Genomic DNA, 25,786 nt, shown 5'->3' with positions numbered 1-25,786 from the left:
CCAAAACAATGAACTCTCATAATCAATGAAATAATGTATTCTAAAATATTAAAGTTGAAAGGGAATTAAAGTTGAAAGGGATAAAGGCAAGTTGTGCACTTTTGCTGTACTATATTTAGTAATCTTATTCCAAGCATCTAAACACACAATTACTAGTCTTGGTTAATCTACCTGCTCTTAAATAATAAGAGTAGTGTGACATTTTTTTAAATCATTATTTTATATCCTTGTCTGACTAATCCTGAACATATATTATCATAATTATTATCTAAAGTTAACATGTAAATGTAATGATGTTTAGGCTGGAAAAGTGGGTTTTAGCAAATATAAAGTAGATTAATATTCCGCTGCACCTCTGTTTAGACCATTTTCACATAACACGTAGGCTAAGTTCCGTTAGTTTGCCCTCGCAATATAATAAATATTTCTCTCGCAACACCAAAAAATCGGAACGCTTTCTGATCCCAGACGCCAATATTACGCTAACTGGGCGTGAGCCAGGCAGTGCCTCACACACCTCCGAAAGGCACCCTTCTGATTGGCAGGCTGCTAGCGGTCACCGTGACGTTCAGAGTGGGATGTTCCTAGAATGTCAAGTAGACTGATCCGCGATGTTGATGTAAACAGAATGAACTGGGCAACAAAGGAGAGAACAGAAAAAAAATCATCACCTGCCATCGAGAATAACCTGTCGCCTCCCTGTTGAATATATAAGATGTCATTGCGAACGCGATTTTTAAAGCTTTTAAAGAAAAAGGTTACCATTATCAACCTGCAGAAGAAATCCACCCACTCGGTATCTGTTATTGGAGCTCCATTCTCCAAGGGTCAGGTAAGCAAAAAATGCGGATGATTTGATTAAGGTTTTATGGCGTGTAAGATGTAAAACCTGTTATTTGTAAATGTGTTAATGTTATTGGGCCTAATTAATCTTCCAAGCAATGTGAACGCAACTTGCCCTTAAAAAAAAAATGCACATAACTTTCACGCATGTACGCCATTATTCAAATACAAGCGGATCTCAAAAAACGTTTCCATGTGAATCTGGGCAAGTACTATCTGGCAATACTTGCCATATGTTAATAGACAGAACACAGTGCAGGATAGGCACATGTATATGTGCAATTTAAAGTCCTATCAGAATGCATAAAAAAAAATAGAAAATACATTTACATCTCTTATTTCTATACTCAATAATAAAAGTGTATTATTTATTTATTTTTACATTTTTTTTTTACATGAAATACATAAATCAGGATGTTCTTAATGTGTAGTGCACATAAAATGCATTTTTATAGTTTCTTTTACTTGCAAACACATGTTCTGGCACTCATACGTGTAGTCATCACTATCAGTCGACACTTACACCTGCCTTGGAGCTGGTACAAGTGGTACAGCTAAAAAATACATACATGCATAAATCTTGGGGTTTTTAAGCTTTATTTTGTTTGTACTCAGGGACAACCTCAGGATTTTCTAGTGGGTACTGACACCACCTAAACACGTCAATAGATCTATTACACCACTACGCAAGTCATTTTTCAGTTATTGTTCTCTAGTTAAGTATATTGTTGTTAATATAATGGATGTGAAATACTTTTACAAAGTTGTAATCAGTCATCAGTGAACAATCATATTGATAGGTTAGAATAATAGTTCAGAACTATTGAGAATGAGATACATTAATATTGAGTTGGAATGACACCTTTATTTCTTAACTGAAATGGTAAGTAATATTTATTTATTCCTGAGTAATATTTATTTTGCCTATTAAACTATTTCCTTAAATAATTCAAAATATTGGATAAATGTAAGAGGTACTTTTACAGTGAGAGTCTACATCGGCAGAGAATGCAGCCTTTGCAATTTGGTTTTTACTTGCTAGGCAGTTTGGGATACAGCAGTCAACAGAAAATAGCCGAGCCCCTAGATGTAAGATTGCCTAGTGTATGATTCTCTTAAAATTGAGCTTCCAGCATGTTCCATTTCACCCAGAAGACAATGGTCCAGTGCAAGTTTTACCAATATGTGAGCTGAATTGCTATAAGCAAATTTCGAGTGGAATCACAACTAACCTGTACCCAATAAACAAATAAAACAAACATATTCAAATATTAACTGAGTTATATCACCAAATAGTCATTGGAGTGCATAAGAAATATATATAGACACACACATACATATATATATATACACACATATATCTATATATCTATCTATCTATATATACACACACACATATATATATATATATATATAGATAGATAGATAGATGTATATATGTATATATATATATATATATATATATATATATATATATATATATATATATATATATGTATAAACAAAAACAGACATAGGTCCTCTGCACTCACCATGTACAGACTGGGGTGCAAGAGGGGGTTGCCCACATTGTATAGACAAGAAAACAGGGACACTCTGCACTCTCCAAACACACAACCAATGCTATATCAAGTACTGTTCTATATTAAAAACAGGGAATGTTAGTTCCACATATTGCAATATATGTTTAAGCTGACCAACTCACGCCAAAGTCTTCCCATTCTGGTCAGTCCTAACATGATCACTTTGACGTGAGTTGGTCAGCTTAAACATATATTGCAATATGTGGAACTAACATTCCCTGTTTTTAATATAGAACAGTACTTGATATAGCATTGGTTGTGTGTTTGGAGAGTGCAGAGTGTCCCTGTTTTCGTATATATATATATATATATATATATATATATATAAAGTACAGGATATGGCGCAATCAGGTGCGTTAACAGGGGTATATAGCCCAAGTTCAGTGGAATAATAATATAGTTCAAGACAGTTCAATAGTTCAATTGTCCTGGACGATCCTTAAGGACCACAGGTATAAGTCCAGTTGGTAAGCATTAAAAGACAGAAAAAAACAGGTATGAGATCAGTGCGTTAGTGATAGCCCATCACCTAGAGGAATACACACCATAAGGAATAAAGGTTGCTTATCTTCAGGAGGTAGTATCCTGCTAGGGACGAAACGCATAGAGGATATTCTATTCACCCCTGGGTCACATCTGGATCCATTAGTAATTCTTGTGCGGAGACTGTGGGAGGTTCCTGTTGTACCCGAGGACATGGTATATCTGTTACCTTAATTACAGACAAGCTTATGTTATAACTACTCAATGTGAGTGTGCATTTTATATGTTACTTTCTATTAAATGCTGATTTCTTTGAAATACTACACCATATAGTGCATTATTATTTTTTCCCTATCCACTTTGTGGAGGAGAGTTATGGTGTTTACAGTATGCTGCTGTTGTATGGCTGGTGAGCAGGCATGCAGTTTTGCTGACTATACTACCTCCTTGGAGAGAATGCTGATTATATATCATTGAGAGAACAGCCATGTATTAGCTGTGTTCCAGTCTCTGGACAAGATATATGCAGATAAGCAACCTTTATTCCTTATGGTGTGTATTCCTCTAGGTGATGGGCTATCACTAACACACTGATCTCATACCTGTTTTTTTCTGTCTTTTAATGCTTACCAACTGGACTTATACCTGTGGTCCTTAAGGATCGTCCAGGACAATTGAACTATTGAACTGTCTTGAACTATATTATTATTCCACTGAACTTGGGCTATATACCCCTGTTAACGCACCTGATTGCGCCATATCCTGTACTTTATACACTTTACTATCTTGGACTTACCAACCATTTCTAAGGAAGGCTGCCTCCATACGTGGAAGAGGTGTTTACGTGGACTTGTATTTATATACCTATACAATACTGTTGTGAGCGCCATTGTTTATTACATTTTTGCCAATGACCTCTGTGACTGGATCACTATTAAATAACTTTTGGTAAAAATGTATTTAAAGCGAATAGTGCAGGGCACTTATTTATGTAATTGCATTTGCACTTATTTTTTTATATTGTTTATATTGTGAGATAGGTAATCGTTATTTCTGAGACCAGGGGAAGAAATTCGTCTCTTGTCTAACCTTGCTATAGGAAATGCCTATTTCTGATGTATATATCTGATACAATGAGCCTGTGTTTACAAAGCCTCTTGTGTATTGTGATGTGGGAAACCAGCTTGTTTTGGTTTTTGTTGTTCTGCGGAAATGTGTATTCGGCGACTGTCTGAAGTATTCATGCCAGTCAGACCTTTTGACTTGCTAGTGAGTCTCCTGTCTCTGAAATAAGATCCAGGAAATTCACAGCAAGGTTTTTAAGAATTTCATAGCTAAGTATAAATATTAGTGGCTTTGCAATGTATGTAAATCAATGTTTTGGTAAACGGGGTTACATCCTGATTCTAAAAATAGCCTATGTCAGAACTGTATAAAAGATGAGCTGTGTGAGCATGTAATGTATCATTCTTCTGACTTCATCTGACCTGATCACTCTGGTACCTTCAACTAGGGTGAGAGAAAATAAACATCTTGCTTAAAAGACCTGCTTGGAAACATCTTCAATATCGCTGTATTCCTGTGATCTACAGATTAGACCCAAATCGAATCCGTTCTCCAGCTGTGTCTGAGGTTTGGACCCAAGCTTTTCCAGTACCACCGCTCTGCCTGCTACCTGCAGCCCTGGTCAGTGTGATAGGCCAGGGGATGATTCATCCACAGCAACCCTGTTGTATATTGAGAGGTCAGGAGTACCAGCCGAGGTACACCCGCAACGAGGTATGCTAGCAGCGTCAGTGACCCAGAAGTAACCAGTTACTAGATGCCGGTAAGGAGTCCAGTGGTGACAGCATTATAAGCCCCTCCTACTGCTGCAAGAGGGCACATTTGGGATAACAGAAGGGAACGGTGGCAAAGTAAGCCCAGACGGTTCCCAGCAACAACAGACAGGGTGGCATAGGTGGTCCACCCTGTCACAGATTTCTGGTGCCAAGCGGTGGGATAACCGCAGGCGGCTTTTTGTGAACCAATCAGGAGATCCTAGTTATTCAGGAGATGAATAACTGCAGCCAGGAGAGCGCACAGGATGTCTGATTACACCAACGTGTCCAGGGCGGATCTCGAGATCCTGTGCGGTGCCAAGGGCATTGACATCAGCCATTGGCCAAACAGGGCGGAGATGAGAGAGGCGCTGAGGGAATGGCACCGACAGCATGGTACCCCAGACGGCCAGACAGCAGAGAATCTTAATCAACAGCCTGCAGAGACCTCTACCCAGCAGACTTCACCCGCACAACCAGCCCCTCTTTCCTATGATGAGCGCAGGGCTGCCGGGCTAAAGATCCAGCTGGCGGCCTTAGAGGACAACGCATCTGCAGCTGAGTGGGCACAGGTCTTCGGGGCATGACGCCAAGAGGGAAGGGCACCAGCCTTGCAGCCCAGGGGGGAGGCGCCCCCTAGAGGATCAGGACTGTTATCTTTACCTTGCCCTAAATTTGAGGACTGTGTTGGGAATATTGATGAGCACCTGCAGGTATTTGAAAGGACCTGCAGGCTACATGCTGTACCCAGAGAGGAATGGGCTAAGATTCTGGTGCCCACACTGCAAGGACGTGCAGTGGAGGCCTAACGTGCCCACAGAGGACTGTGCGAACTATGATGTAGTGAAAAGGGCACTCCTTAAACGGTACACTATTACCCCAGAGACCAATCATCTGAAGTTCCAGGACTTTACAAAGGACTTCCACGCCACTCATGAGAAGTTTGCCAACCTGCTTCGGGAGTTTGCCAGAAAGTGGGTGCGCGGGGCAGGTGCCCAGACCGTGGATGAGGTAATAGACTCGATGTGCCAAGTGCATTTTCACTGACGGTGCGCACCGGAGTGAAATAATGGGTGCTGCACCAGAAGCCAGGCACCCTGGAAACAGCCGCACAGCTAGCGGATGAATATGTGGCAGTGAGGCCACACTGACAGAAGCGCCAGGCTAAAAGCCAACCCCAAAGGACTGTACAATTACTCACCCCCAAAAGCAAGTGCCTAACCCTTCGGGTACCATTCGCCAGCCACCGCCCCATCCTGTCCCTGGGAGTTTTCAGAGACCAACGGAGAGCAGGTTGGAGAAAAAGTGCTACAGCTGCGGGAAAATCGGTCATTTAAGGATGGACTGTCCCACAGCCCCAGCATCCCAGACTCGTGCCCCTAATCCGAGTCCTGGGGCCCGGCTAACTTGCTTAACTGGCGAAGGTGAGCCTGTAGAAACTGTTTCCACCCCTGCCAGCCCAGTTGAGTTTGGCGTGTATGAAGGTGTCTCAGCGGAGAGAGTCACCTGTGTGTTTAAAAGACCCCCTAAAAATATGTGGAGGAACCTGCAGCCGGTCCAAGTGGGACACCTGCAGGGTGAAGGACTGAGAGACTCGGGGGCCTCAATTACTGTTGTGAGTCCCCATCTTATTGATCCTGCTGCAGTATTGCAGAATCGCACTGCCAAAGTTACTGTGGCAGATGGACTTGAAAAAGAAGTGCCTGTAGCAAGGTTGTATCTGGACTGGGGAGATGGCCAGGAGTTGCGTTATGGATTGCCTCCCAACTGATGTGATTTTGGGCAACAATGTTGGGGGTGGAATTGTGACCGCATTTCTGAACTCTCTTACCCGGATCCAAGCTGCTAAGCTACAGTCTTCAGGATCTACACCTGCACAACCCAGCCGAGAGGAAAAGACCACAGCTGCTAGACAACAGTCATCATCTGCAACCACCGTTTCAGCCAGCCCAGAGGAAAAGACCACATCTGCTATTTCTTCAGGAAACAGCCAGACCTTTGACTCCGGAAAGACTACGTCCCCTACCTACGCAGAGGATGTTGTCTCTTGCCAACCTGATCTTGTGGGGGTGCCCGGGGATGCTCCTGTCCCTAGCAGTATGCCAGCTCCAGCGGTGAGTACAGCTGACCACAGTGATCCCCCTTTGACTGACCCCACTTTGACTGGCCCTAGTCACCCTAGCATAGACCCCCCTGCAGCGTATCCTGACTTAGAAGATAGTGAGGGCCGCAGGGAAGAGTTCAAGGCAGCGTGGCTCTCTGATCCCTCACTGGAAGACATGAGGCGCCAGGCTGGCAGCAGCCTTCCAGCGAGGGAGGTAGGGAGTGTGACATGGCGTAAAGGGTTGTTGTACCATGTAGCTAGGAAGATAGATGGGGATAGACCAGTCCGGGAACAAGTTCAACTGATGGTACCACATGGCTTTCGTGCGCAACTAATGTCAGTTGCCCATGAAATCCCTATGGCGGGACACCAAGGCAGAGTCCGAACACTGAAGCGCTTGACACATAACTTCTTCTGGCCTGGAATGTCGGATGACGTCTGGGCCTACTGTAAGTCCTGTGATGTGTGTCAGCGTCTTGGGCGCCCCAGTGCTCGCGCTCCCCTCAGTCCTTGCCAATAATTGGGGAACCTTTTCAGCGAGTGGCTGTGGACATAGTAGGTCCTCTGCCTGTGCCCAATAGATCGGGGAAGAGATACATCCTCACCGTGGTGGACTCTACTACCCGGTATCCAGAGGCTTTAGCTCTGTCCTCCATAACTGCGGAAAAGGTAGCAGACGCGCTGCTAGGAGTATTCAGCAGAGTAGGGTTCCCTAGTAAGATTCTAACCGATCAAGGGACACAGTTCATGAGTGAATTGGTCCAGTAACTCTGGGCAAAGTGTGGAGTGCGGCAACTCCGTATTGCCCCCTACCATCCCCAGACTAACGGACTGTGCGAGCGGTTCAATGGCACTCTGATGCACATGCTAGGGGCATTTGTAACTTCAGAGGGGGGGACTGGGAACGCTACCTGCCGCACCTCCTGTTTGCTTATCGGGAGGTGCCGCAGGAGTATACCGGTTTCTCCCCCTTTGAACTACCATATGGCCGCAGAGTCCGTGGGCCTCTTGACCTGTTCCGGGAGTCTTGGGAAGGGGAGCTACCCACCCAGAATGTATCTGTGGTGGAGTATGTGTTGAAGCTCAGAGATCGGTTAGAGAATCTCATGGGGCTAGCGCAGGCTAACCTAGCAGAAGCACAGGCGAAACAGAAGACTTGGTATGATCTGGGCGCGCGTGCCAGAGTGTTTGAAGTAGGGCAGAAGGTCCTTGTTCTGATGCCCACGTGCCAGAACAAGCTCCAGGCTGCCTGGGCTGAACTGTACATGGTCTCAAAACGCCTGAGTGACATCACTTACATGGTCTCATTTGATAGCAATGGTAGGAGGCAGCGGACCTACCACATAAATATGTTGAAGGCATACCACGAGCATGTGGAGTCGGTAGCAGCGGTTTGCTGCTTACCAACTGAGGAACCAGGAAGTGACCCACTACCTGACCTCCTCGCGGATGCCAGAGAGGAAGATGGTGTAGAGGAAGTAGGCTGGAATGAGCAGTTGAGTGCCCACAAGAGGAAGCAGCTTCAAGCAGTGCTGTGGCCCTTTGCGACTCAGTTCAGTAGGAAGCCCGGTCAGACTTCCTTGGTGATGCACCATGTGGACACTGATGAGCATAGGCCAGTTAGGCAACCCGCTTATCGGGTCTCACCAGAGGCCAAGGAAAGTATATACAAGGAGGTACAAGAAATGCTTGCGCTAGGGGTGATCCAGCCTCATTCTGGATTCAGCAGCTGTGGTGGAAGGAGGTGGATACTTGTGCTGTGAGTTGCAGAGCGATACCTGGGGTGCAGCCCAAGAATGATGCAGGATCCTGGGAAAGAGGAGGAGAGGAGTCCCCAGGCTCCAGGGCCTAATCCGGGCCCAGAGACCAGGAAGCAAGTCTGTGGGGAAAAAAATGGAGGCGAGTCCCCAGGCTTTGGGGCCTAGCCCAGGCCCAGAGACCAGGAAGCAATTCTGTGGGGAAAAAATGGAGGCGAGTCCCCAGGCTTTGGGGCCTAGCCCAGGCCCAGTTCCAGATCAGCCTGCCTGCTTTACAAATTTGGCATTGGAAATTAAGCAGATGGATGTTACCCAGTCTGAAAAAGCAAAAGACCTCTGCAGCCAGTTACAAAGTCCTATCGAAGGCCCAGATGACCAGTACATTCTGAGGATTTGGAACCTGTTTCCCTGAGGATAATATCAGGTGAATTGCTGAATGATGACAGCAAAAAGAAAGAAAATCTTAGAAAGGACAAATTGATTAAGGATGTTGTTTGTGATCCCCAGAAGCAGTATCATGATATAGACAGTGGTTTGGAAACCACAGAATTCCCTCTAGGACAAGAAAAAGCAACTCCAGATTGTGTAGGAGAAAGTTATTCCACACAGCAAAGGGTTAATGCTTTATCCGAATCAGAGGAGAGTGAAATAGAAGGTGGAGATATCAGTGAACAAGTTCAATGTCTGGACACTGAAATTACAAAGCTGAAAAAGCTAGTTATAACAAAAAAAAGGAAAAGGAACAGTGCATACAGCAGAGACCGTTTACCTTTCACAAAGGAAATAAAAGCATTGGAGATAGAGTTAAAAATGAAACGTGATTGCCTGACTGCATTACAGGAGAAGTTGCAGAAAGCTGACTCTTCAAGTGATAAAGAAGAATTGTCTGTGCAACTACCAGCAAATCTGCCTACTGATGCCTGTATGGACACTGCAACAGATTCCCTATATGACTGCATTCGGGCCTTGGAAAATGACCAGCTGATGAAGGAGCCGCGGGAGTCTGGTAAGAAGGCGGGGGGGCTACGAGTTCGGCGGCAGGTGATTCTGTCGGACTGGCGCCCTCTTCCCCAGCCTCAGCTCTTAATATTTTGGGGCATCCGGACTACGGCACCCTGATGGCAGAGGTCATGGCTCAGGCGGATGGGACAATGCCGAGTAATAATCCGGCAGTAGTGGACATTGTAGGAGGTCAGAGTACACCTGTATTGTGTAATAATTCAGTGGACCCGGAAGTTGTGAGCGGTTGCCAGGCAACCACTTCCAATATTGGAGAAACTGTACTTCCGGTTGCTAGGGACAACAGCATATGTGATCCTTTGCTGAAACTGTCTGGTGAGCGTGGAAAAGTTAAATTGTTGAATAGGGATACTTTGTCTCCTGTCCAAATGCAAATTGTGGAATCTATTTATGGGCCGCTTGCTGTTACTGAGGGTTCTAGGGCAGCGCTGGTTGTCATGGAAACAGTGGTTAAAACTAATCCTGGTATATTAGCCCCAGTAGTTGCGAGTGTGGGAGGAAAGCAGGAAACGAACAAAAGTATTTCTATTGTGCCTAAAATGAATGTGCAAGATATAGGTATGTCCCCTGCAACACTGGGATCAGGGGAGGTAGCAGCAGCAATTACAGTCCCAGTGCCCGGTACAGCATCATATACTGATGGAGTGGATATCCAGTCTGTGTCATCTACTGTGTCAGGGATAGAAAAGGGAACATCAGCAGCCACTGATAAAACACCTGGTGTTATATCATATGCTGGTGTAGTGTCTGGTCAGTCTGTGTCATCTGCTGCATTAGGGGTAAGACTGGGGACATCAATAGCCTCAGGCCAAACATTAGGCAGGACATCATACGCTGGCATATTAGCTGGTCAGTCTAGGAGTAGCACGGATCCCTTCCGGCAGGATTCTGGTGTTGGACAGCCTGTTAAAAGGCGTAATATAGTGCAATTAAAATTTATTAATAAGGAGGTTCCTCAACCTAGTAGGCCAGAATTTTTGAGTGCATTATTTTCAGCTTTCGGTTTCTCTGCTCCAGACCTCTTTGCCTGCATTCATCCCTCGGGGTCTCCTGACTTTGACGTCAGTTTTATGACTTACCATGGCCTCCAGGCCTTTTGGTCCAGATGGGCAACGCTAAAGGACAAGTCTCCGTGGGTGAATTTCAGGGCACATGCCATCACAAGGCAGGAGAGGGTTAAACTTACAGTTTTGGTACGTAATGAGTCCCTGCCAGCAGCTGACTTAACTTTTTGGCTAAAAAGGTATGTGGACCTTATAACTCCTTTGGTGAAAGTTCCAGACCCGAGCCAGCATGTTTGGGGTGGAGGATGGTCTACCACAGTTAGGCTTAGATGCACGGAGGCTGGCCCTGTCCATGTTCCATCGGCTGCCTTTATTGGCCGTGATCGTATACAGGTATTCTATCCTGGCCAGCCGAGGATGTGCCACCGCTGTGGTGACTTCCGTCACCTCAGCATGAACTGTCCGGTGACTAAGTGTGGGCATTGTGGAGGCCTGGGACATGAGACGCGGCAATGTAAGATCATTAGATGTAATCTCTGTGGTGAAATAGGGCACCCCTTTAGCCGTTGTCCCCAGGCTTTCCACAATGAGGGTGAAATTCCGGATGGTGAACTGGCTCGGGTTGCAGAATTAGTAGAGGCAGAGACAAAAACTTCTATTGTTCAACTGGCACCTGATTCTGCTCCGATGAAACCTGTTCCTGCACCGAGGAGAGTACGATCAGTGACTGTGGTGGAGAAAGCAGTAGAGGAGCCATTTATAGTCCCAAAGAAGAAGGGTAAGAAAGGGGGAGGAGGGAGCTTGGAAAAAGGGGAATTGATTGTGGAAAATAAATTCCTTGTTCTTTCAAGCGATGAGGAAGCGGAAGGGGATGTGGTGAGGCAGGTGGATGGGAGTTTGGTACTTAGACCTAAGGTAATGAAAAGAAAAAGCAAGCTCAAGTTAACAACCCAATGTGAACCAAGTATCATATACAAAAAACCAAAGGTCAAAAGTAGAAATAAAAAAGTGGATTCTCTGGTGGGTAAAGATTTCTTGAAGCCATCTGCAAGTTTTAAGGTAAATCCACTAAGTGTAGAAGAGTTAGCCTCTCAGTGTTCTTCCCCCCTGCCCCCTTCTCAGGTCTTCTTTGGTGGCCCCAGTTACTACCTCTCCCCCTGAGAAAATTGAATTCCCGGCCCTAACTTCTTCCCTGTTAGCCAACCCCCCTTCAGTCCCTATAGATCCAGGTCCTTCGGATCCTTTAGTCCCTATCTCCTTAGGTAATTTAGGGGTAAACAGAGCGATATCTTATGTTTTTGAGTCTTCAGGAGAGGAGGATGTAGAAATTTCCCTCTCTGACAGTGAGAATGTCCCTTCGGGTGTAAGTGTAAAGAGATGGGGTTCATCAGAAGAGGACTCCACCAAACGGGCAAAGAAGAAGTAGTCTGGGTCCTACTTGTATAACTCAGAAGGATGGCTTCCCAGCCCATAAGGTTTTCCACCATTAATGTGGCATCCATTTTGTCCGAACGAGCTCCTTACATGGCCTTTGATTTTTTCAGCACGGTTGAGGCTGATTTTTTATTTTTGCAAGAGACCAGAATAGGTCGGCTTGCTGACCTACATAAAGCTAAGAGAGAGTGGAGGCGTGGGCCTTCATACTGGGCTCTTGCGGCCGAGCCGTACGGTGGGGGTGGCGGTCCTTTTTGCCGACATGATAACTGTCCAACGAGTTATAGAGCTCCAAGTAGGTAGATGTATGATTTTGGATGTCAACCTGAGAGGACACGACCTAAGGTTGATCAACATCTATGGTCCTCAAACCAAATGGGAAAGGAAGTGTCTTTTCAGGGAGATAAAGCCATATCTTTTTTCGACCCGGCAGATAGTCTTTGGTGGTGACTTTAACACTATTATTAGGACCAAAGACAGGGAAGGTTCAAGGGCTTCTCTGGGCTATGATTCCATTTTTCTAGTTAGTATGACGAGGCAGGCGGGTCTGGTGGATGTGCATGTTCGCCATTTCCCAGACCTCACGGGTTTCACTTATTATAGAGGTAGCTGGAGGTCTAGGATAGATAGGTTTTTTGTTAAGGAGAGCTCGAAAACTTTGGCTCCAGAGCTAAAGCTGGTAGAGTTCTCTGATCACGTTTACCTTAGTGTATCCTTGAATGCCTCAGAGAATCTTCGGAAAGGTAGGGGCCTTTGGCGCCTGAACTCTAAGCTGCTAGAGGAAGAGGAGATAAGACAGTCCTTTAGAGACTTCTTTGAATCCCAAGAGATGCTTTTGGAGGCAGGTTGGAGTAGGTCAGAGTGGTGGAAGATATTTAAAAAGAGGACCCGGGTTTCTTCCGTGACCTGGTAGCTAGAAACAACTTGCTAAGAGAAAATACCTATTCAGCATTAAGAAGGAAACTTGGATTCCTGATCTCTGAAAAGGGAGATGGTGGGGAAATCTCCCGAGTGAAGGCTCAGATGAGAGAGGTGCAATATGACCGGTTTGCTTCCTTGGCTCTGGAGAGGGATTACGGGAAGTACCACTCGCCCGACCCTTACCTTAACTGCAGGAAATCGGTAGATATGAAAGATGTGTGGGGCCTGTACGATGCTGGGGGTGTCCTCAGAGAAAACAGGGAGGGCATCCTTGGTGTTGTGCAGTCTTTCTACTCTGATCTCTTATCTGATTAATTAAAAACATGAGTTAAAGTAAAATAAGCAGAAGTATAGAATACAAATAAAAAAGTTAAAATGAATGAAAGGGGTTGTACTATTGTGGTAGTAGGTTGCATTTGGAATGATGTTTTCACTGTTTCCACTATGTTCTTTTTCAGGTGGGCGCACAAAACTAGACACAGATTGATTCTTTTAAAGGTAGTTCTAATGACTGGAAAGGGGACATGCACCTTATTTGTGCCTGACAGAGAAATTGACAATCTTGTGTAAATAAATATACAATACAGGTTCTCAATTTTGTGGTTCATAAATTAGCCATTTTGGAACAAAAAAGCTGCAAGGTTTTGTGTGAACTATGCTCAGCCTAAACCATAGCTGCATGAATGATAGGGTGGTTGACCTTGGAATTCACATGGGCTAAACCTTGTGGTTTATAAATAATTGTTAATAATAAACATATATATGCTTGTCATTGATCTGTAGACTTCATTTTATTTCAGAAATGGCGAGGTGTAGAACATGGACCAGCTGCAATTAGAAGTGCCGGCCTCATTGAAAGGTTGTCCAATATAGGTAAGTAACTGCTTTGCAACCATGGTTCAAATTTAGTTGTAGTCTTATAGAATCTTGAACAGTACACTGATATATAGAGATGTTCACTGACCACCGTGTTTTGGTTTTGGTTTTGGATCTGTATTAACTCTGTGTTTTGGTTTTCGTTTTGGCAAAACTGCCTGTGGCTGGATCACTTATAAATAACCTATTGTAATAATATATTTAAATTATTAGCACAGTGTGCCAATTTATATTGTTGCAAATGTACTGATTCTTGATACGGTGTATTAGAAATGTACTTATTTTATTATATCGTCTGGCACTTTGTATATGAAATGTACTATTTATAAATTTATTATTTATACAAAATCTATTGTATTTATTTCTGAGGCATGTGCCAGGGGAGAAAATGTGTATTATTTGGCTGTATGAGTGTAGGCCACTGAGATGAAAAGGTCTAATGTTAATTAGACCTTTTCATCTCAGTGGCCTACACTACAAATTCCACGAGGAAGGCCTTTACCAGCAATTACATCAAAGTACAGAGACTTCTGTAATGGTGGATTCCAGCGGGGACAAATTAACATTGTGGGAGGATGATGTACACACTGATGAGGGTGAGGATAATGACAGTGTAGATTGCAGGTGGTGGGATCTAGCTGAGAGAAGGGAGCTAGCTGATTGTGTACTGCTTGTTATTTTGGGTAGAATGGCATGTTGGCAATTTTATGTTTTTCCACAGTAAACTTTCTCTTTATTAGAAAAAAAGAAATATATATCCCCCTTGGCGCTAGATATGGCTGTGGTTATGGGGTACCAATGCTTGTGGTCTGCGTCCTCAAATTTATAAAATATATGAACAAAAAATTGCAATGGTAACCTAGACCACCAATAAATTACTTGTGCACTGCGGAGAGTATTAATAATAGTATTTATTAAAAACCATATATAACCTCACATAAAATTATGAATCTAATAAACAAAAACACAATAAATACAATAAATAAGATACCACTTATGTTATAAAATATAATAATACTACAGCTGATATTTCAATAGGTGCACATAAATAGTTAATTTAACTTGTCTGTGGATTAAAACAAATAGCGGGCCATATATTGAGGGAAACCTAATGTTGGTATATAATTGGAATAATAGAACAATCAGTCCTGTTCAATCCTGCGGGGATAAATATTGATGAAGATATGGAGTCCTGGACTGGTAACCCAAATTCTTGATAGGGCTGAGAAAAGAAAATAGAACAGGGGGATGGCAATCCATACAATGCAAAGTGAAATAAAGTCTTCTACCAGATTCCTGGAAAGGCTAAGTGCCGTCAGACTTGAACCTTCGTAGAGATTCTTATGATGTAAAGTGAAATAAAGTCTCTTACCAGATTCCTGGAAAGGCTATGTGCCGTCGGACTTGAACTTTAGAGATTCCTAGAAACTCATATTCAGAGTTGTTACCAAAAATTTTCCCCAGATACAATTGAACTTGAATCCCGTTCCCAGTCATACACAGGCTCTGTATACATGTCCGTGTGTCTGATCCCCAGAGTGTAGAGGCTGATTCCGATGTAACTTGATATAATTCCACGTAAAATTTTTGAAAAACGTCTCTCCTGATTATCCAGATAAAGTAGCAAAATGCCGATAGCTAGTTGATTAAAAGTACAAGTGGTATCAAAGCAAATAAAGATATAAAAATCCCGGACTGACGCGTTTCATTGCCAGCAGGCAATTTTATCAGAGATCTCTTTATTAGAGAGGTGTTTTTTTTCGTTACCAATGTAAAAGCTTGTTTTTTGGTTTTCAGTTTCCCTGACTTAAACCCACTATGCGAGTGTTGGCTAACCTTTGACACTCCAGGTGTTGTGAAACTACAAGTGTCTTAGGTTGTAGGGATGATGTATCTAAACTCACCATGGGCTAGTCCTGGGAGCATAGGAAATATAACTACTTTTAAAAGGAGGTACCCAGTCCTGGAATAGGTGGTTTAGAGTGGAGAGAAAAGAAGAGCGTACAGAGGTTGTTGTGCTGGAGATCCCACGCATTGGAGTTTTTGGCTTTTCCTGGATTAGTGCTCACTCACGCTTCCTCAGCACATTACCCCTGGAGTCTGTCTGATTGTTTTGTGGGCCTGCTGGTGCCTGCTGTTGACCCAAAAGGCCAGGACTAAAGGATCCAGAAGAAGTGACAACTTGTGTTTAACCTGCCTGACATTTGTTTAAAGAGCATGTTATTTTGGTGTACTACTTTTAATACTGCATAATAATAAAAGTACCATTGTACTTGATCATTGCTTTGTCTGAGTTACTGATGAACCCCTAGAAGGTATTGGTTATACTTCCCAAATATAATAAGGCACCCCTGGGTGGCCAGCCAGTGCAAAGTGGGTAACTGGGACAGATAAACCCTTTATCTTCACAGAAGTGCATGGGGGATATAAAGGTTATAAGTACAAATATGGGGCAAGAGGGTAAAAGAAAATGGGAAAGATAAGGTAGAGAAGACATGAGACAAAGCAGCAAATGGTACATATAGGAGACAAAGGAAGCAAACCAGAGGCAATGGAACAAACAGCACATGGGAGAGAAAAAAGGGCCACACCTGCTCAAGAGAGCAGAAAAACACAAAGGAAAGGAATACATTTGTAACACAAAGGGGAGCACAAAAAAACCTGAAAGTATAATTAGGGGCTGATTTGAAGCTAGTCGGCTAGGAGACAAACTGATAGACATTAAGTAAGGTGGCAGATGGCACATCAAAGAGATGAGGAGTACATGCAGTAAGAGACATGGAGACATACTACCCATGGGAGAGACAAGTAATACAGATATGAATCAAAGGGGCAAATGACACATTCATAACATAGGAGCAGTCATGGGATACATGAGGGAGAGGAAAATATAAAGTGGACAACATTTGAGAAAGTGAAGAAAACATGAGACATTGATCAGAAAAGTGAGAACAGATATGAGGCCTGTTGTAGACAAGTAGAGGCAACCTGTGTCAGGAACTTGGCATGAATCAAGGCAGGGTAGACGTACAACAAATGAGAAAAACAATGGGAAAGTTTAGACAAGAGAAAACTGGGGTAGGTATAAGGGATGGGAGGGAAATCGGATGAGGAAAAGAAAGGAACATATTGACAAAGGTAGATGGAAAAGATGGAAAATGCACACCATTCAAGGGAAAGGCATGTTTTGTGTGTGATTGGATTTATTGAGATGTGAAGAATTTATCAAAGGGTGGGGCTGTAGACTCTGACCTGACTTCAAACATAGATGGCACATTGTCACAAAATGAACAGACAGCTGGACAACCTCTTAGTAGCCTTAGAATTGCTAGTAAAAACATCATCAGCAGACTTCTGTGACATATTCTGGCTGCCAATACTGGGTGCAGGAAGTGGTTTAAAATTGCGTCACTCTATTCATAGTCAACATATCAATGCACAAAGCAATTAAACTGATTGTTACAAATTGCTTATGTAGAATCAGGCACTTTAGTGAAGAGATAGCGCCTGATTCATTACGGAAAGTAAAGCAAAAAAAATGAGTAACTTGGAACCATGGCAAAACCATGCTCTATTGGAGGGGAGCTAAATTTAAAATGTGAGGACAGATTTATAATTGGGATAGAGCATGTCCTAGATCAATTTTTAATGTCAGTGTAAAAATAAAGCTATCGTATATTTGCGTCCTACATGAAAAAACAGCCAGTATTTTCCTTATGTGCAAAATAATAAACTCATTTGCACCCCTTGCATGGTTTTGCTAAGATTCATAGTTACTCATTTTTTTTGCTTTCCTTTCCTTAATGAAATCAGGCCTATAATCTTTAGTTGAAGCGAGGCAGAGACCTGGATCAGGTTTCCTTTGCAACTCTGCTACTAAAAGAACCAGTGTAAACTGGATCTAATAGCAGGTGGCATGTCTTTTACTATTAGCTTCTGGTTACATTGAATATATTAGTGCAGGTTAATGGGGGAGAGTGGAACATAATAGTTGCAATGACCTTGCATACTGAGCACTGGCCACTGACAAGGAGGGACAGTAGCTGCCTGTGAAGCTGCTGGCTGCTGCTCCTCCATATTATTTATTAATAATTGTCAGGACAGTATTATCTTTAGTGCATATGACAATTCATTTTATTATCATTATTATTATATTGTGTACAAATATGATATTGTGACTTTTGCATTTGCTGCTAACACTGTAAAGCCACATCTCTGCTCTAATGTTATGCTTATGTAGACACACTTCTACGCCTGATGTTTGCACAAAAACTAATATTTTTTAGATTATCACATCTTGAGATACATACAACTTAACATACACATTGAAGTATCATCATCAACAACAACATTTAATTATATAGCACCAGCAAATTCCGTAGCGCTTTACAATTGCTTTTTTTGAATCATACATTTTATGCCTATGCTCGGAAAGCAAATGTATCCAACTCAAGATGAGGCCCTTGGTGAGATAGGTGTTATTAAGGATGGTGGGAATGGGGAGCCCAGGTTCAAAATGTTCTCCGGGGGCCCAGGAACTTTCTAATATGTATGTGGTTTGTTTAAGGTGTTAATGATCTCAATTGTGAAATTGATTTTGTTTTACAGGATGTAATGTATATGATGTTGGAGATCTAAATTTTGCACAAGTTCCTAATGACAAACTGTACAATAACACTGTTAAATACCCTCGTACAGTTGGGCTTGCTTGTCAAGTGCTGGCTGATGAAGTTAACAGAGTGGTTGGAGCTGGTCACACATGTATAACCCTTGGAGGAGATCACAGGTGAGTCTTTTTTATATAAATAGTGAACCTATCATTCTGTCTATTAAAACTAGAATTCGATGGGGGTAAATTTATCAAGCTGCGGGTTTAAAAAGTGGAGATGTTGCCTATAGCAACCAATCACATTCTAGCTGTCATTTTGTATAATGTACTAAATAAATGATAACGAAAAACTGATTGGTTGCTATAGGCAACATCTCCACTTTTTAAACCCACAGCTTGATACATTATATAAATAAAAAAGAGACATAGGGGACCATGTAAGTCCCATCTCACTTCCCATGTGTCCTGTTGGGGTATCGGGGTTCACCGATACTTCTATCAATCACCTTCAATGTTAGTCAGATCTTCCTTTATTTTCAGTCGACTGGTGAACAGAAAAGTACTCAACACCTGTATGATATAATGCTGAGCAGCTTTTATTCTGTTCCAATTTGAGACCACTTCAGCGTCTATTTTTATACATGTAAGTCTAGGGGTATAGATGCTGAACAACCAATTATAAGACAGTAAATTATGAAAGAAAGTCAATCAACAATTATATATATATATTGCCGTTTTCCAACAAAGTTCAAACATATCTTTCTTCTTTATGCGTTATCTCTTTCCAGGTTTTCTGCCAATATTCTTGTGCTGCTCTGTGAAGAACGTTTCGCTTTGCTGCGCGTCCTTGGTCTGTTTCTGTTCATGGGAACATACTGCTATGTAGTTTCACAACCTTGAATAATTTGTCTTTTAAACTGAACATAATATCTGCTAATGTCTCTTAAGGTTATAGCACAACATATTCGTTTCTAAAGCTTAATATATGAATGATATTAAATCAATAATCATACAATTTCACTCTAACAGTCCCATGGCTGCTAAATGCTTGGGAAAGACTTGCCTTTAAAAGCTGTGCAGGTAAGACTTTAGCCCAGATAAAAAAGCATAGCATTTGATCATGTCAGCACTGGCCAGAATGGGAAGACTTTGGTGTGAGATGGTCAGCTTAACATACAGTTTATTGCAATGTCTTTTGTCTTCATAAAATTTAGTTTTGTGTTGTACAGTGGACTTTACTTAAGTGTAGACCAGAAATATTTAGATTTCTGTTTTCAAATATTTAATAGAAATGTTGGTACTTGTGTACTTTGCGGAGTTATTACCTTATCATATAGAACATTCAGTGATGTCTGCTACTACTTCCAATTCTTTAGTTGTTGATTCTTCGGTTGTTTTATTCATCCAAAAACTGGAAATATCTTCTAAAAATACTTTGTACGACTCGAGGAAATTTCTGTTCGTCCCTCTTCTTTTTTTGTTTCCCCACTTAGCAGCAGATCCCCACATCCTTTCAATCTTCTGTGTATTTGCTAGCGTTTCGGGATCCACAAAGTTGAAGGTGTGATTCACGCTTTGATGCTGGAAACCAATGTTACCGATATCCGTATAAGCTCGGCAACAATCCGATATGATGATAGTGCCAGGTCTGATCCATTCTCTAATAATGGGGAGGAGAGTAGATGCTAAACGGTTTTGGACGAGGACAACAAAATATTCGTTGCTTTCTCGGCAATGAGTCCGTAAAGTACACAAGTGCCAAAATGTTTCACAATAGATTAGAAAGAAGAAATATAAACTCCTCGAAATGTTCTTTATTTTGAGCCTGTAAAGAGCAATTAGGAAGATTTAAGGTAAACACATTTTACTTCTTCGGCAGAGAACAGCATATCTTGGTGCACTTTAAACATGCAAAATTGCTATTTGTTACAAACTCTCAATGTCCCTCAAATTCATGATTAATTTGAGGCATAAAAGGAGGCTAAACTGATCAGTGTTGTAGGTAGAAAACAAAAAACTTTAATGATTGAAAACTTCTAGAGAGAGGACACAAATCATGCACCTTGATGTGTGCAGGGCAGACCTTCTTGGCTTATGGGTGCAAATGTTTTGCACTGTGCATAAGGTACTTTGTAAATAAGATCCCTTGTCGTGAATATTTATGATAATTCAAGTGGCTGCTATTGTGTCTTGCTAAGTCTTGTAAACAAATAATATGCAGAATACTCTTCATGGATTATACAACAAATAACCATAGATAGAACAGGCACATGTCTTATTGAACATATGTGAAAAACACAAGATATTATACAAACATGCTGTATGACTACAATACACTGTACATACAGTATAAAACATACATACAGATACTACAAGGGATAAACACTGGATTTTTGAAAGGAGGGAATCCAAATGTGCATTTAAAACTATAAATACAGTGTTCTTCATTATACTGGTCAGCTTCATACTGTAACCCCAAATCACACAGGTATTTTCTATTAACAGTGCATTCAAAATCTTGGTTTAAGGCCACTAAATATGATGCGCCAACCATCCCTCTCCCCAATGCACTTTCTTCACTCTGTTGGTCTCATTTAAATAATCATATCACATAAAACAAAATATGAGGTATGTGTATAAGTAAGTGCACACTCAACAAGGACTGTCCAACTCAGTCCCATAAAATTGGTGCATTCACACAAAAAGTAGCATTTATACTGCACCATTGCAATTTCATAAATTACCATTTCTCACCCTTATGCCTCAATATTATTACTATCACTACCTTTTTCCTACAGTTTCCTAATTGTGTAATCCAATGTGTATGGGAGTGTTGTTTAATGTAATCATAGGTGTATCGTAGGTGGAATTGCACCGTCTTGCAGTTTACTAAACATTTGTCAAAAAAAATTAAAATATTTAGCTAAGTAATTCAAATTTGTACATTGCATTAGCAGACCAATACTTAGCAAACATGGCTGTCTCATATATGGGGTAAAGGAAACTAAGCCTTAGAATTTATCTTGTTTTACTAACTCTGGGTCTCAGTGGCCCAAACATAGGACTAAAATGACAGTTGCAAAATGGCAGGCAAAAGTGTGCACTTTGAGTTGCATGCATCTTAAGATACATGCAACTCACAATACTGTGTAAGTATGCAGCCAAATCAAGATATGATCTAAGCAGTTATTAATACGGCTGGAGTAGAGATACTGCAGACATCTTTAACTTGATGAATAATAAAACGTGCTTCCTCAACTAAGACAATTAACCAGCACCAGGGCTATAGCCTGGGTTGGTTATAGCTAATGGAGAGGGACATAGAGAATGGGGTTCTATGCCAGCCTTGAATAGTCACACTATAAAATGCTTAATGGCTGATATCCCTTACTTCACTTAACCTCTTCTATACCTTTAACTACTTATAATAATTGACACAAGACCTGAGTGTGGCAAATTAAATAACTTTATTTAAATATGGTGGTGGAGAAAGAGCAGTGAGTACGACTTCCACCAGGCAACCAGGAAGTTTTAGCAGCAACCAAGGGACAACCGCCAAAAAATGGGGACTCTCACCCCGGTCGCACATATGTACCTCCGGGACGTCTGTCCTGGGCACTACTGAAACTGCAACCCCTCTGGGTTAAAGGAACACACCCTCAAGTCTAGAGAGGCGGGTTCAGTTTGCCTACTACCGTACTGTGCACCCGACCACTGGGCGTCGACTGCACTGCGTTTTCCAGCAACTCTCCATACACTATTTTCCTCCAGCATGTCCATGAATACCTGGTATTGTACATCGTTCCTGAACAGCCTGCTTCTGACCACAGGCACCATGAACGCCAGAGTGTGTGTTTTTTCTCCGCCCATCATTTTTATAGACTATCTCCCCTTTCCTGTGACATGAGATGGGCGTACTCCCTCCAGTTAAACTTTTGTCCCAGTGGACTAACTAAACCCTAGTGACACAGCCTACAGATTTTATTATCCTTCTTGCTTAATTCAGCCTTCAGTTCTTATAACAGGGAAACTCTTCTTTTTTTAATCCGTTACACGAATGAAAGAAAAGTGATTATTATGTGAATAGTCAATCAAAGAAGTGTTCACAATGTCCAGCCAATCAGAGGCAATCCACTTTTATTAGCTATTCATGTAATATCTACTTTTCATTCATTTGTTTTGTGACTCAGAGCAAGTCCATGTTACTTATTAGGTTTTTTTTTTAAAAAAAATTCATAATGGACTTATGACTGGAGAACCACATGTTGTGGGTCTCCCTGTTATAGTATGACCAGCCCAGTCTGGCATAGCCTGGTGATTAATTGTTAGGGGAGGGGGGCGTACTGTTTTCCTTTTTTTTTGTTCACATGCTGATATTCATCTTCAGCACATATCTTTACACCAGTCCCATGGAAACTGCAAAAGATATGACTCCTAAGTAGCTTACGTAGAGTTGCAACATACTCTAAATAGACAGTATCTAAAGGATGTAAGTTAAAGTTACATGTGCACGTTACCACTGTGAATAACTTATATTTACCCATGCATGTGCAGTAAACAAACGTGGATTTTTGCGGCATGGAGTTGGACTTACATCCAACTCTAGATCCTTACTTCCTTATTCCATCCTCACTCTCGACTACTATCTGACTGTTCCAAATATGCTGTAACCTGTCTTACTTTTGCCTTTCAGTTTGGCACTTGGTTCCATTAGTGGTCATGCCCAGCATTGTTCAGATCTGTGTGTAATTTGGGTGGATGCACATGCAGATATTAACACTCCGCTGACAACTTCATCAGGAAATCTCCATGGCCAGCCAGTGTCATTTCTTCTGAGGGAACTGCGGGACAAGGTACAGCAGCTCCAATGCTTTATTGTTTATCTATTACTTTTTAGCTTAATAACAAGGCACAGCGATACTTTGATTATGTCAGACTAAAATATTGTACAACCATTTGTGGTTTTCCTACAGTTAATGGAGTTTAACGTTTTGTCTTCTGTATGTTCCACACTCTGTTCAGAGTCATCAATATATTTTAATGCTTAATACACTTTTGTATTGAAAATTTTGTAAAGTAGCTCTTAACCTTCCCTTTCTTGGACTCTATCATTTGCATTGTTAGGGTCCACATTCTATGGGGCCCACACAAAGGAGGAGTCAATACTAGAGTAGTCTGCAATTTGCATAGATCCACATCTTTTTCTCATCAAACCACTTAAGACAGGTGACATTCACGATACTACCACTAAAGGCAGAAAGTCAGACTGACATTGGACTTGTATTGAAGTTAATTAGAGCACTGACTCCCTGTAATTCAGGCAAGTGGAAGGAGTTACGAATCACCCTACGAGTTAAGTTACTAGAACCTGTTGCTGAAAGCTTCACCTTTAGCAACCCCTTTTCCTATAGAACCAGATATGTTTGCCGGTACTCGGTTGTCACCAGGACTTAATCTCGAGTAGTGGTAACTTAACTCAGCTAGGAGGGCACCACAGAGGACTAAGCAGTAGGATATTGAGCTGAGATATCTATGGCAACCGGGATACAGGATGCACCTCGACCAGATTTAGCAGGTATACTGAGTTTGCAACCGGATGCAGTACCAACCTCCACCAGCCTGATTGGCTCATCTTCCCTCTGCCGACAGGACCTGCGGAAGAAGGAAAATACTTACCAACACTGGATCGCAGGAACGGTAAGTAAGTCTCCTCTTCTTTCTTCACCCTCTTCACGGGCACAGCATCCGGATACGCGGGGCACATCCCTACATTTCCCCCACCTTTTTCCATTGTGGTCCCCACAACTGACGTCTTCCTCTCTACGTCCGTCTTCAAGGGTCGCTTACTGGGGGCACGTTAGCCTCCGCACCGTCTACTAGAGCTGCGACAACATTAGCAGGTACTTTTGTATCAGAGTTGTGACAATAGACAAGGGCCACACTATGAGTCTGAAGAAGGATTCCGGCCCCCCCACTTGCTGCCTTCCAAGCTAAGAGGCAGTGGGAGTGGGGCTCCACCTCTGAGGCACCCCAAGGGATTACACTGGCACTGAAATTAAGACTTCATGAGAAACTTGAGAATGAGAGTCAATTCAATTATTAATATATTATGGCATTATTATGTGTTCAAAAAGGAGCCATATCATACTTATTGTCACGCCTGAGGATCTGTCCATACCCAGACTGGGTTGTGTCTCTGGAGTTAGGTTGGTGAGTATGTAGACAAAGCTAGCTGGCCTGATTATGTTCCTTTGCATTAGGTGAAAGTACAGGAACAGATGGTGATAAACTAGCATAGAAGACCGGACAGGAGCTGAATTGCTGAACCCGGGATTGATTTGGAATGCTGGAACTGGAATGCTGGATGACGGAACCGGAATCAGAATGCTGGATGACGGAACCGCAATGCTGGAACCGGTATAATGCTAGAACCGGAAGTATTCTGGAGCTGGAATGTAACCGGAATGCAGACTGCACTGTCTGAGGTGGAACAAATAGGAAAGACTGCAGACTCCTGGGAACCAGGTTGGCGTTTGGAAAACAACATTGCACTGGCAACAGGTAAGGGCTCCAGGAAGTCCTTTTATAGTAGTTGTTGATTCCTGATTGGAGACTGTGATCAGCTGGGCAGAAGCAGCACTCAGAGTTGCTGAGCTGGATCAGGTGACTATATCCAAGATGGCAGCTCCCAGGAACTGGTTTTGGAGGGAAACCTGAAGATGAGGCTGCTATCCCCTGATTGGCTGAGAAGAATTATGTGACCAAATCCAAGATGGCTGCACCCATACCCTGATTCTAGAGGGATCTCTGGAGTGGAGACAGAATGGGCAGCATCTTGCAGAGAGATCTGAAACCAGCGAAGCCTGAGGACCACAGTACAGCTTGGAAAGACAGCAGAGATAGTAAGGACCCAAAAGCCTGACACTTATATTAGATGTGATGAAATCTTACATTACAGTTAGTCTGTATGACTAATTAAAGAAAGTTTAGTACTTATAGTATTTCAAAAAAATAGTGGTTATTACCAAATGTCTCTTTAGAATGTCTTAGAGTGTCAGTTTACAATACAATTGTTACATATGTATATGTATATGCAGTTGTAACTATAATGAATGTGTACTACATCCTTACACCCTTACTGTACTTGGCCTGTGTTTGAATGACCATTCCCTCCCTCAGACCAGTCGTAATGAGGTGCAATTTTCATATGCATACAAATGTGCATTCGCACATGTGAAACCCCTCTGGTCTGGTGTTGTGCAGTCACTTACTTGGGGTAACCTGTTGTTCCATGGTACCCCACTCGCTGTCACCCACATCTTCTGCTCCAGT

General features: G+C 42.3%; 1 protein-coding gene across 1 annotated transcript in view; it reads left to right on the top strand.

The window, feature by feature from the left end:
- The first annotated feature begins 579 nt into the window (after nucleotides 1-579).
- The window catches only part of ARG2 (arginase 2), a 79,503-nt gene continuing 54,296 nt past the window's right edge, over nucleotides 580-25,786 (top strand). Inside the window, exons 1-4 of the mRNA XM_075193274.1 lie at nucleotides 580-832; nucleotides 13,770-13,842; nucleotides 18,454-18,631; nucleotides 23,148-23,307. Coding sequence (XP_075049375.1) covers nucleotides 716-832; nucleotides 13,770-13,842; nucleotides 18,454-18,631; nucleotides 23,148-23,307 — 528 coding nt within the window. The 5' untranslated portion in view covers nucleotides 580-715. The remainder of the gene's footprint in view (nucleotides 833-13,769; nucleotides 13,843-18,453; nucleotides 18,632-23,147; nucleotides 23,308-25,786) is intronic.

The sequence above is a fragment of the Mixophyes fleayi genome, chromosome 12 (genome assembly GCF_038048845.1).
Source record: "Mixophyes fleayi isolate aMixFle1 chromosome 12, aMixFle1.hap1, whole genome shotgun sequence".
Classification (NCBI taxonomy): Eukaryota; Metazoa; Chordata; class Amphibia; order Anura; family Limnodynastidae; genus Mixophyes; species Mixophyes fleayi.
The sequence above is the reverse complement of the archived record's forward strand: the minus strand, read 5'-3'. Positions and strand labels throughout refer to the sequence as shown.